Source organism: Alexandromys fortis, unplaced genomic scaffold (genome assembly GCF_014885135.2).
Source record: "Alexandromys fortis isolate MF-2015 unplaced genomic scaffold, M_Fortis_MF-2015_v1.1 scaffold_157, whole genome shotgun sequence".
Lineage (NCBI taxonomy): Eukaryota > Metazoa > Chordata > Mammalia > Rodentia > Cricetidae > Alexandromys > Alexandromys fortis.
The window spans coordinates 3,161,037-3,172,339 of record NW_026068041.1 but is presented as its reverse complement, the minus strand read 5'-3'; the positions used below and the strand labels follow the sequence as shown (position 1 = coordinate 3,172,339).

General features: G+C 45.0%; 1 protein-coding gene across 1 annotated transcript in view; it reads left to right on the top strand.

The window, feature by feature from the left end:
* Positions 1–106: 106 nt before the first annotated feature.
* Desi1 (desumoylating isopeptidase 1) overlaps positions 107–11,303 on the top strand; it is a 25,453-nt gene continuing 14,256 nt past the window's right edge. The window contains 3 exon segments of the mRNA XM_050165659.1: positions 107–450; positions 4,311–4,326; positions 6,572–6,577. Of these exon segments, the coding sequence (XP_050021616.1) occupies positions 363–450; positions 4,311–4,326; positions 6,572–6,577 (110 nt within the window). The 5' untranslated portion in view covers positions 107–362.

Genomic DNA, 11,303 nt, shown 5'->3' with positions numbered 1-11,303 from the left:
GTGCCTTCCACCCCTTTTCCTAAACTAGATCGCGCGCGGGCAGGGAAAGCCCCGCCCTCTCCTTCAAGCCCCGCCCCCGCAGTCCGTCAGCACCGAACGCACATGCGCGAAAGTGCGTCCCCGCCCCCGCCCCCTGTTCCTTGCGTGGGGAGTCTCTGGGATCTCTCTCTGTCACCTCACAGTAGTCGTTGCTGGTCGCGGGCGCGGGGGCGCGAGTAGCGCAGGGCCGCTTCTCCCCCGCCCTCAGGCCGGGCCCGGGCTCGGTCTCCCGCACCCTCCTCTCCCCACCCCGGTCGGGTACCGGAAGGTCCAAGTCGCTACTGGGTGCCCGAGGGCCATCGTGGCCGCCGCCACGGGTCCTGATGGAGCCGCCGAATCTCTATCCGGTGAAGCTCTACGTGTACGACCTATCCAAGGGCTTGGCCCGGCGGCTCAGCCCCATCATGCTGGGTGAGGGGACCGGGGTCAGTGGGAAGTTCTGCCGAGACGGGAAGAGGGGCCCACGGGTGAGAGTGGGGTGGGGTTCCCTAACCCCCCTTTCCAGCTTTCTGATCGGATCTTAGGAGACGCGTATGCTCTGGCTGGGAGCAAGCCCTTCAGCTAGGGACTAGGGTAAGCCGACTGGTCTTGACGGGTTCCCTGGCATTTGGGGAACCCTCTGCACGCCTTCCTTGGCCTCAAGTCGAGAAAGTGAGGCTGCCTCCAGCGCGTGTCCCTGGTGGTGGAAGCGACACTGCAGAGGAGATTCTCGGATGGCCCTCGGAGTCTCTGCCCTCCGCGCCAGAAGGAAACTCCCTCTGCAGTCCTTGGAGTAGACGGGATGGAAGGGAGCGCTAAAGGGCCTTTGCCCTCGCCCGGTTCCAGGTTAGGTCAAGTTAGGTCAGCCAGAGCCAGAACTTGGAAATAATCACAGCCCGTCCTACAAGGTAGTCTTCGCTCAACGGTTAATTGCTTTTGACCCGATGGTTTAAAAAAAAAAAAAAAAAAAAAAGCAAGGAATTCTGGGGAGGTCGGGATGCTGTTGTATCGGAAAGGTAATCCTCGGTGGTGTTCAGTTGGAATATTTTAATGCTGAGAGAAAAGCAGCCCTTCCGTGTAGGTCCAACTTCGTTTCAACTCAAATACCAAAATTGTCGGTCACATAGGCCTTGTCAGGTTTGTCATTTCAGGTGATGATGGACAGGAAAGGATTTCAGGGACTGAAAATGACATGGCTTTGTGTCGTTCATTTGAATAGCTAGTACTTCCTGGCGAAAGGCTTAGTTCTTAGGGAGGACAAGGGGCAGAGATAAAGGAAGGCAGGCAACTTTTTAAGGCATCCATTAGTGACATGGCACTGAGTTCAACTTAACTCTCCAACCCTGGGCCAGTCAGTGCTTTCTAAATTTGGCTTCACCTCAGAATCATCTAGAATGTTTGGGTTTTTGTTTTTTTTTTTTTTTTTTTTCCGAGACAGGGTTTCTCTGTGGTTTTGGAGCCTGTCCTGGAACTAGCTCTTGTAGACCAGGCTGGTCTCGAACTTAGAATGTTTGTTAAAAGCACACCTGACTTAGGAAGTGCGTTGCTCACTCGCTGGTAGAGTTCTTGCTTGGTGTGCTTCAAGGCCTGGGTTTGCTCTCTAGCACTGAAACAAAAAAAAAAAAAAAAAAAAAAAAGCATTAATTTCCAACATACATTGTTAAATGGAATTGGAAAAAAAAAAACACTAGAGCCAACTGTGGTGGGGCACACCTGTAATCCTAGTACTCAGGAGGCTGAGGCAAGAGGGTTGTGGGTTCAAGACCAATAACCTAAGCTACATACCTAGTTCTACATAGTGTAAAAAAAGAAAACAGAGAGAGAGAAATTAGGTTAAAACAGTTCCTCTACCAAAGAAACTGGTATCTGGCAGTTTATGAAAGCAGACCCAGAGTGAAAGAGAAACTCCCCCCCTAAAGTTTCCTCACTGTTTAAATACCTGTTCGCGTCCGTAAGTTTTAAATGTGTGGATCATAGCGCCATGCTTCAGAAACACTACATCAGAATTTTTGGAAATGTGTCTTTTTAATGAGTGTTTCAGGTCTTTCTCACATGACCAACCCATTCCATTGTTGGAGAGAGATTTGGACCTAGGTCATGGGTTGTTGGCAGGGCTTAGGATCCAGGTGTGACTCAGTGGTAGAGGCCTTGCCTAATGTGCACAAGGCCTGAGTTTGCACACCTAAGAAGAATGTTAGCAAATCTGAAAGCAAAACGTCTCTTTCTTGTTTTTAAACAGAGAGTTCGAGTCGTTAGTAGATTATATCAGTCAGGTTCTAACTAAACCTTGGAGTGCAGCCATTGGTTTAGTTTTAGCACCGGAAGGCATTGTTTGTCTCCTTAGACCCATAAAGCTACCCCCCCCAGCTGGTTATTCTTTTGTCCAAATATCTAAAAAAGAATATTATTTTTAGCTGAAAAAGACACAAGAGATTGTTGTTTTGTTCACTGGACAAATTTATTAAATAAATATTGGAGGGCTTAGTATGTGCTGATGTTTAATGCTTATCAGGTGTAGAGCCAACAGAGATTTTTGCAATCTTAGAGCTGGTTAGTGTGGGGGATATATATATATATATATATATATATATATATATATATATATAGTGTGTGTGTGTGTGTGTGTACAAAGTGTGATCTGTGCTGAATGCCAAGATAGAAAATGAGAGAAACTAGGTTTTAAATAAGAGTTTCAGAGCCAGGCAGTGATGATACATGTCTTTAATCCCAGCCCTGTGAGGCAGAGACAGGAGGATCTCTGTGAGTTTGAGGCCAGCCTGGTCTACAGAGCAAGTTCCAGGACAGGCATCAGAGTTACACAGAGAAACCGTGTCTCAAAAACAAACAAAGAGTTTTTTAAAATGAAAATACAGGGTGAGGAAGAAGAAGCTATCCATGGAAGATGGCGAGGGAGTTAGAGTCCTCTAGATAAAAGATTGACCAGCCAAGATGTAGAGCAGGAAAACCTGGCTGTTGGAGGGGCTGAAAAGTGCTTCTGTGGATATGATTGTCAAGGTACAATTGTATAAGAAAGATGAAGTAATAGACTGGCCACCCTTAGCCTCCGGGGATTGAACCCAGGCACCTCTAGTCTACTAGGCACGCATCCCACCACTGAGCTACATCCCTTGCACCCATGTCCTTCTAAATAGATGTGATGCTGTAGAAGGCATCGCCAACATGAAACTTCACTAACTTGGCACGTCAGAGGCCTTGCCACAAATTTTATTCTCTTTTTTTCTGTATTTTTATTCCCTTTTGCAAATGAAGGAAGGGAGAGTTAGCAAAAATCAGAGTCGTTCCTTTCTAATGTTAAAGACGTTTAGGAAAAGCCAGGTAGGGCAGGTCATAGTACTCTGAGACAGGAGATTAGCACAGATGTGAGGCCAGCTGGAGCTACAGAGTGAGAGCCCGTCTCTAGGAAGCAAAAACAAGGCAGGCAGGGCTTTGGCGGTAGTGAGTTATTATTATTACTGATTTTTCTGAGACAGGGTTTCACTGTGTAGCCCTGGCTACCCTGGAACTCACTCTGTAGACCAGGCTAGCCTTGAACTCTGAGATCCTCCAGCCTTTCTGCCTCCCTGGTGCCAGAATTAAATGTGTGCTCAGGCAGTGCTCTAGTTGTACTCAGTAAACTCTAAAAATAAACTGGGCGTGGTGGCACACGCTTTTAATCCCGCACGTGGGAGGCAGAACAGGTGGGTCTTCGTGAGCTCACGGTTGGGTTGGTCTATATAGTGAGTTCCAGGACAGCCGAGGCTACACAGAGAAACCCGGTCTCAACAAACAAAAATAAAACGAATCAACTGTAGAGATGACTCAACAGTTATGGCACTTGCTGCTCTTGCAGAGGACATGGTTCAGTTTCCACCAGCCGCATGGGGTGGTTCATGGCTTCTGTAACTCCAGTTCCAGGGGACTATATACCCTCTTCTAGCCTTTGTAAGCAGTAGTGTAAGTGCAGACAAGGAGACACACGTACAAGCCAGTCCATCAATAAACCAATGGGCTGGAGAAGTGGCCCAGTGGTTAACAGCATTTGGTGCTCTTGCAGAGGACTGGAGTTCAGTTCCTAGCGCCACATCTAGCCACTCACACCACCAGTAAAGCCACAGTTCCAGATGGTCTGACGCCCTCTTCAAAGTGGGAAATAGGCATTGCCTTTCTGTTCTTCCCTTTCAGATACCACCACCCTTAAAGTTAGGCATACCCTAAGTCAGTTAATTCCTGTATATTGATTTCTCATTCCTAAATATATTTAAACTTAAAAAAAAAACTTTAGTGTGGTCCAGCAAGACAGCTTATTGGGTTGAGATACTTGTCACCAAGCATGACAACCTAACTTTGATCCCAGAACCTAAGGAGAGAAGCAACTCCAACAAGTTGTTTTCTCTCCACCACTGGTGCAACATTCTACACCCACACATAGACGCACATGGATAAATGTGGTAAAATTGGTATGTTTATTTGCTTTTTTTTGAAAGGAATTCTAGAATATAGCAAGCCAACCCCCCCCACACACACTCCTTTTCCTGAGTCACATACACTGGAATCCTTACCATGCCTTTGTGAAATAGGTCTGTAATTTGCCCCAAGTCACACAGCAGGTAGTTGGGAGATCTGGGTTATGGACACGGCTTATTTCACCACCATTTTGCTAATACATGCTGTCCAAGGTAATGTGTTCCCTTTCGGCTTCCTTGTTCAAACGTCTGTAGGTGTCTCGAGTTCTCCTGAGCAGAAATCTGGGCTCCGCGTGTGTGCTACTCTTCTAGCGCTGTGCCCGTCCCTCGTAGTCCTCCGTTCTCCACGGCAAATTCATGTCACATTTTGGTCTTTGAATTTCCTCTTACAAGATCTTATCCATGGGCTGGAGAGATGATTCAGTGTAGGAGCGCGTACTGTTCTTACAGAGGACCCGTTCCCAGCTCAGGGGATCCGACACTCCTCTGACCTCCACAGGTGCACACCTGTACACATAAAGAATAATAAAGTTACTTTTAAAAATAATAACTTCAGGGGGCTGGAGAGATGGCTCAGAGGTTAAGAGCACTAGCTATTCTTCCAGAGGTCCTGAGTTCAATTCCCAGCAACCACATGATGCCTCCCAGGTACCTATAATGAGATCTGGTGCCCTCTTCTGGCATGCAGAACGCTTTATACATAATAAATAAATTAATCTTTTAAAAAAATAACTTCAAGGCCTTTTCTAATCCTGTTACAGTTCATGATTGACTTAAATAACACAGACTCAGACTTCACCAAATTATCCTGTCTTTTTTTTTTAAGTTTTATTTATGTGTGCCTGTATGACACATGTGAGAATATACTACAGTAATAAATAAAATTAAAAAAGGCAGGCGTATCTCTAGGAGTTCGAGGCCAGCCTGGTCTACAAAGTGAGTTCCATGACAGCCAGGCCTACACAAAGAAACCTTGTCTCAAGAAAAACAAAAAGTCAAAACACATACATACACACACCAACAACAAACACATTTCTGGGCTGGGGAAATAGTGAATAAAAGCTCTAGTTATACAAGCATGCCCTGTGTGCTGGTGCCCATGGAAGCCAGAAGAGGGCATTGGATCCCCTGAAAGTAGAGTTTCAGGTGATTGTGAACCACTGGACATGGGGGCCAGGACCCGAACTTGGACACTTTTAAGCTCTTTAACCACTGAGCATCCCTCCAGCCCCTGTCCTGTCCTATTTTGAGGACATGTGCCTCCCATGCAAACGTATGTGTATTCTGCAGTGTCTCACAATTATCCTTAGCATTCTAATTGAGTGGACAGCGTACTTGTGCCTTTTCTTCCCATATCACTATTTGGCTAATAGAATTAGCTATTAAAATTGTCCTTCAGCTCTTCTTAATAATTTTAGTTACTCTTTAAATGCCCTGGCCTCTTTTTGTGGGGAAAAAAAATACATAGAGATAAATGCAGAGGCTTTGGAGGAGTGGAAGGTTAATCTAGGGCCTCATGCAGTTTAGGCTGGCTTTGAACTCCCATCATACTGCCTCGGTCCTCCGGCTTGCATGATGAGCGCAACAGGTGTTTCGTGTTTCTTTTCTGACTCAAAGTTATTTTCTCTTAGAAGCTCATCAAATTGTTCTCAGGTTAAAGTTCTTGGAAATTGTGTGGTAGAGAGCTTGCCTAGCTAGTATATATGAGACCATTGTTTGGGGAAAAAAAATCACTGAGCCTGTGTCCTTCTCGACAGAATGTAATCTAGTGACTATTTGGGTCTTTATATTTAGATCCTAGCACAATAGCAATAGGGCCTCTTTACTCTAGGTGTTATTTCTTGAAAAGCAATGTGCATGCGTGTATAAAATTAAATAACCATATAAAAGGAATAACAGTTGCATGCCAAGATAAATGCAGCAGCTACTTGTCTTTTCAGCAGGGTCCTGGAGCTTCTGAGGCAGAAGACTGCCCCCAGAGGACCCCCAGTGACTGCCGAGAGTGGGTGCTCCTTCAGGGATGTGAGCACCCATGTGTGTGGTGTCAGGCAGGAAACCAGGGCCTCACTGAACTGTACCCTCTTTCCCAGTATTTGGTTTTAGGAATGACTCAGACTTGGAGATTAACTAGAATTTATTCAGGTCTGAGAGAGGGTTTTGTTTTTTTCTTTCATGTCTTAACGCAGTCTATTGTGCTTTGTTTTTGTCTTTATTGTTCATTGTGTGCTCACTGTTCTATATCCACTGAAGGAAGGAGGGAATAGCAGTCCTGCATCCTTATTATGCAAAATACAAATGAATGTAGTTTGCATCTCTGCATACTCCTGCTTAACATCTGCAGCCACCTTATGTTTAACACAACTCACTAAACATCAGCCTTCCTGTGTTAGATTCTACAATAAAGTCCGGTTCTGTTGTTAAACGAAAAACAAACAGTGTTTTGTTAGGGTTACTGTTGCTGTGGTGAACACTTTCATGACCAAAGCAACTTGTGGGGGAAAGGGTTTATTTGGCTTACATATCCTGGACCTCAGGCTGGTTGCACAGCAATTCTCCTCTAGGATTACAAGTGTGTATTATCACATCTGACTATAGTTATTTTCACACTAGAAAAAATTCCTGTACTGACCTTAAAGAATCTGTACTACACTATTGTATTGTTATTGTAGTTATTTTTAAAGATTTGTTTGTTTATTTATTTACATATTATGTATATAATGTTCTGTGTATGCACCAGAAGAGGGCACCAGATCTCATTACAGATGGTTGTGACCCACCTTGTGGTTGCGGGGAATTGGACTCAAGACCTCTGGAAAAACAGCCGATGCTCTTAACCTCTGAGCCATCTCTCCAGCCCCTGTTAAATGTTTTTAAACCTACCTTTGAAAATGTTATTACAGGCCGGGCGGTGGTGGTGCACGCCTTTAATCCCAGCACTGGGAGGCAGAGGCAGGCGGATCTCTGTGAGTTCAAGGCCAGCGTGATGTGGCTGGTTCCAGGACGGGCTCCAAAACTACAGAGAAACCCTGTCTCAAAAAACCAAAAAAAAAAAAAAAAAGTTATTACTTTATGTTGCTCAGGTTAGAATTCTGTGCCTTGTGCATAGTATAGGACAAATTCTCTGCCACTGCACTTCACCCCCAGGTTTTTTTGGTGTGATTTCCTGGCACCCTTTTTTCCCCGCAGAGAAAGAGGGTAACCCTTCTGCTAATAGGCATTTTCCTATAATATTGGTGGCAGAGGTGTCCATGATTCAAATGCTTCCTTTTACTTTTTCCCAGAGAATACACAGCGTTTTCCAGGTAACATGTAAGCATCTCATTGTTAAGGTGCCAGTTAAAATACTTTGTTGCTAGGAGAGGGTTGTGTGGAGTGAACCAGGGCTGCACTTGAACTATACCATAAAGCTAATGTGTTCTTTTCCCTACCAAACGGAGACAAACGCCACCTACAAAGAGGCTTGTGCCTCAGGAGTTCTGTCATCGCCATCCACTTAACTCTTGCTAATAGGCACTGCATAGCAGCAGCAGTACTGGGGCTGATGGCCTGTGTGTCTGTTTATGCGTCGTCCAGCTCCGTGGATGAGAACAGGTTGGGTGCTACTCCAAGACTTTTATGTGCCTCTTTGCTCCTGGACAGTGAAGGCTGGCAATAGCACGCCTTGTCCTACACCTTCTGCCATCCATGAGCTGACACCCATGCCTCCTGTTTGTTTCCCACATCCCACATCCATATTCCATAAGCCTTAGAATGAATGTGTGGGGTGCCAATAAGCTTAGACACACAGCCATGTGACTACCTACTCTCCAGTTTGCTGAGGAAATCTCAGTGGGAACTAATCTGCTCTATGCTATGCTAATATCCATTGAGTCTAATTCAGGTTCCCACAGGACTTTATGCCCTACTTTCATAGCTCATACTGCTACCCCCACCTCACCTCCTCCTATCCTTATCTTGCCTAAAAACTTAAAACTCCGTACAGCCTGCCATCTTGCCAAGGCCTCATGCTTTTCTTCTCCAGGGTGGGCTCCAACACGGCAAGCCGCACATTTCTACCTAAACATCACCACAAACTCATCTTCACATCTTGTCTTGTCTTTCTGTACTAGACAAAACATGGGTCTGTCTATCCTGGATCTCGCTCTGTAGGCTAGGCTGCCCTCAAACTCAGATCTATCTGCCACTGCTTCCTGAGTGCTGGGATTAAAGGTGTGCGCCACCATCACCTGACTCAAAACATTGGTCTTTTTCATCTTTTAAAAATTATAAATGTACACTGTGTAACATTTAAAATATGTGAATAGGTCTGGGACTGCGGCTCCACTGGCAAAGTGTTTATCTAGCATGCATAAAACCTGGGCTTGAACCCAGAAGGTGGAAGTGAATTAGAATTCAAGGTTATCCTTGGCTACATAGAAGCCAGCGTAGAATACATAAGACCTTGTCTCAGAGGAAGGGGGAAAAAACCTAGGCCTTGGAGTGTAGCTCAGTGGTAGAGTACATGGTTAGCATATGCAAGACTCTATGCATTCCCCACTACAAATACAAATTTTTAAAAAGAATGAGATACATGTTTAAAATTCTATAATTTATATAGTATAGCGGGAGTGTAAACATGCTGCTCTCTTTCCATGCAACACTGGATTTTGTCCTTGAGCAGGTCCTGGAGCACACAATGAGGGTGACATTTAGCAATCAGTAAACCTTCATTTGAACTGATAACCCTGGTGAGTGAGTGAGGTTCGCCCATGTTTTGACCTTTTCATTGCCTTCTTCGTCCTTCTGAATCTTTGTGTGTTGTCTCCCATGTTTTCCCATGACCTCTAACCTGCTCTCTAACTCCTCTCCAGCTCATCGTCTCTACCACATCTCATAGCATTCTCCTGGCCAGGCTGCCTCAGCCACTATGTAGCTGAAGGTGGCTTTGAACTTTTGATCCTCTTGCCTCTGCCTTCCAAATGCTGGAATATAGGCAAGTGCCACCATACCCAGCTTACCACATATCTTTTTTTAAAATTTTAATTATGTTTAGTGAATGTGTGTGTGTACACGCACAAATGTGCGTGCATATATGTACTATAGCATGCATATGAAGGGTCACACAACTTTCAGGAGTTGCTTCTTCTACCATTGAATTCAGGTCATCAGGCATGATGTCAGGCTCCTTTACCTGCTGAGTCATCTTGCTGGCCCTTACAACAGCATCTTTTTAAAGATTTGTCTTTACTTATGTGTTAAGTGTGTACATTTGTGTTGGTGGAGGGGGGGGGGGCGGTGTTTCAAATGCCAGAAGAGCACATTGGGAACCAAACTTGAGTTCTCTGGAAGAGAAGCAAGTGCCAGGTGTTACACTTGTAACCCCAGCATTGGAGTAGTGAAAACAGGATTCTTGGGGCTTTCTGGCTAGCCAGGCTACCTGATTCATAGATTCATTAAGAGATTCTGTGTGTTGCCAGTGTGGTGGCATGCACCTTTAATCCCATCACGCAGGAGGATCTTTGTGAATTCAAGGCCAGCCTGGTCTACTGAGTGAGTTTCAGGACAAACAGAAAACCTGTCTTAAAAAAAAAAAAAAAAAAAGATTTTGTGTCAAAACAAGATGGGGAGTGATTGAGAAAGATACCTAATGTCAGCCTTTGGCCTATACACACACACATATTCAGGTGACTCTTCTTATCTCAGCATCAAGAATCTGAGCTAGGAAGATTGCTTTTAGTTTGAGGCCAGCCTGAGCTATGTTGCTTCAGACATGTGGCTGAGTGGTGGCATGCTCGCCTAGCACACGCAAGGCCCTAGGGTTGACCCCAGTACTACAATAAAATAAAAATAGAATGCCAGTTTTATATTTGGCCAGGAGATAGCTTGGTAGGTGAAGATGCCTAATGGCCAGCTTTGTAACCTGAGTTTGATGCCCAGAGCTTCTGTCCTCTGACCTCCGCATATACGCTGGCACACAGACACACACAATAAATAAATACATGTAAAAATTATTTTTTAAAAAAGTGAGTCTGGTGAAAGTTCTGTCCTACCCCGTGCAGGGTACCCTGCCTTGCCACAGGCCTGCTGGCTCTTTATAGTACCACCACTCCTGCCCTCTGCCCTACAAAACCTCAGTCTTCACATATTTGCACAGACTGCGCTCTCTGGCAGATACGCCCAACTTTGCCCCTGCTTGCTCCTTCATTGGCTGAAATCAAGCTCTTGAAGATAGTTCTTCATCTTTATTAACATAGCACCCACAGTTTTAAAGCTTATCAATGTTGTGTTTTAGTTAATTATCTGTGTCTCTTTTGACTTGACTTGGAGCTTCTGAAGGTAGCTGGTAAGTAGAAGAATAGGATAATAGGCCCTGAGTGTAGGTCAGTGGGTGAGCATGTGCTTAGCTTGTTCATACACCTGCATTCATTCAGTCCCCAGCACCAAATAAATGCATGTTGCCTTTTAAAAAAAACACACAGGGGCTGGAGAGATGGCTCAGTGGTTAAGAGCACCGCCTGCTCTTCCAAAGGTCCTAAGTTCAATTCCCGGCAACCACATGGTGGCTCACAACCATCTGTAATGAGTTCTGGTGCCCTCTTCTGACCTGCAGGCATACACGCAGACAGAATATTTTACACATAATAAATAAATACTTAAAAAAAAATAAAACAGGGGGCTGGAGAGATGGCTCAGTGGTTAAGAGCATTGCCTGCTCTTCCAAAGGTCCTGAGTTCAATTCCCGGCAACCACATGGTGGCTCACAACCATCTGTAAAGAGGTCTGGTGCCCTCTTCTGGCTGCAGACATGCACACAGACAGAATATTATATACATAATAAATAAA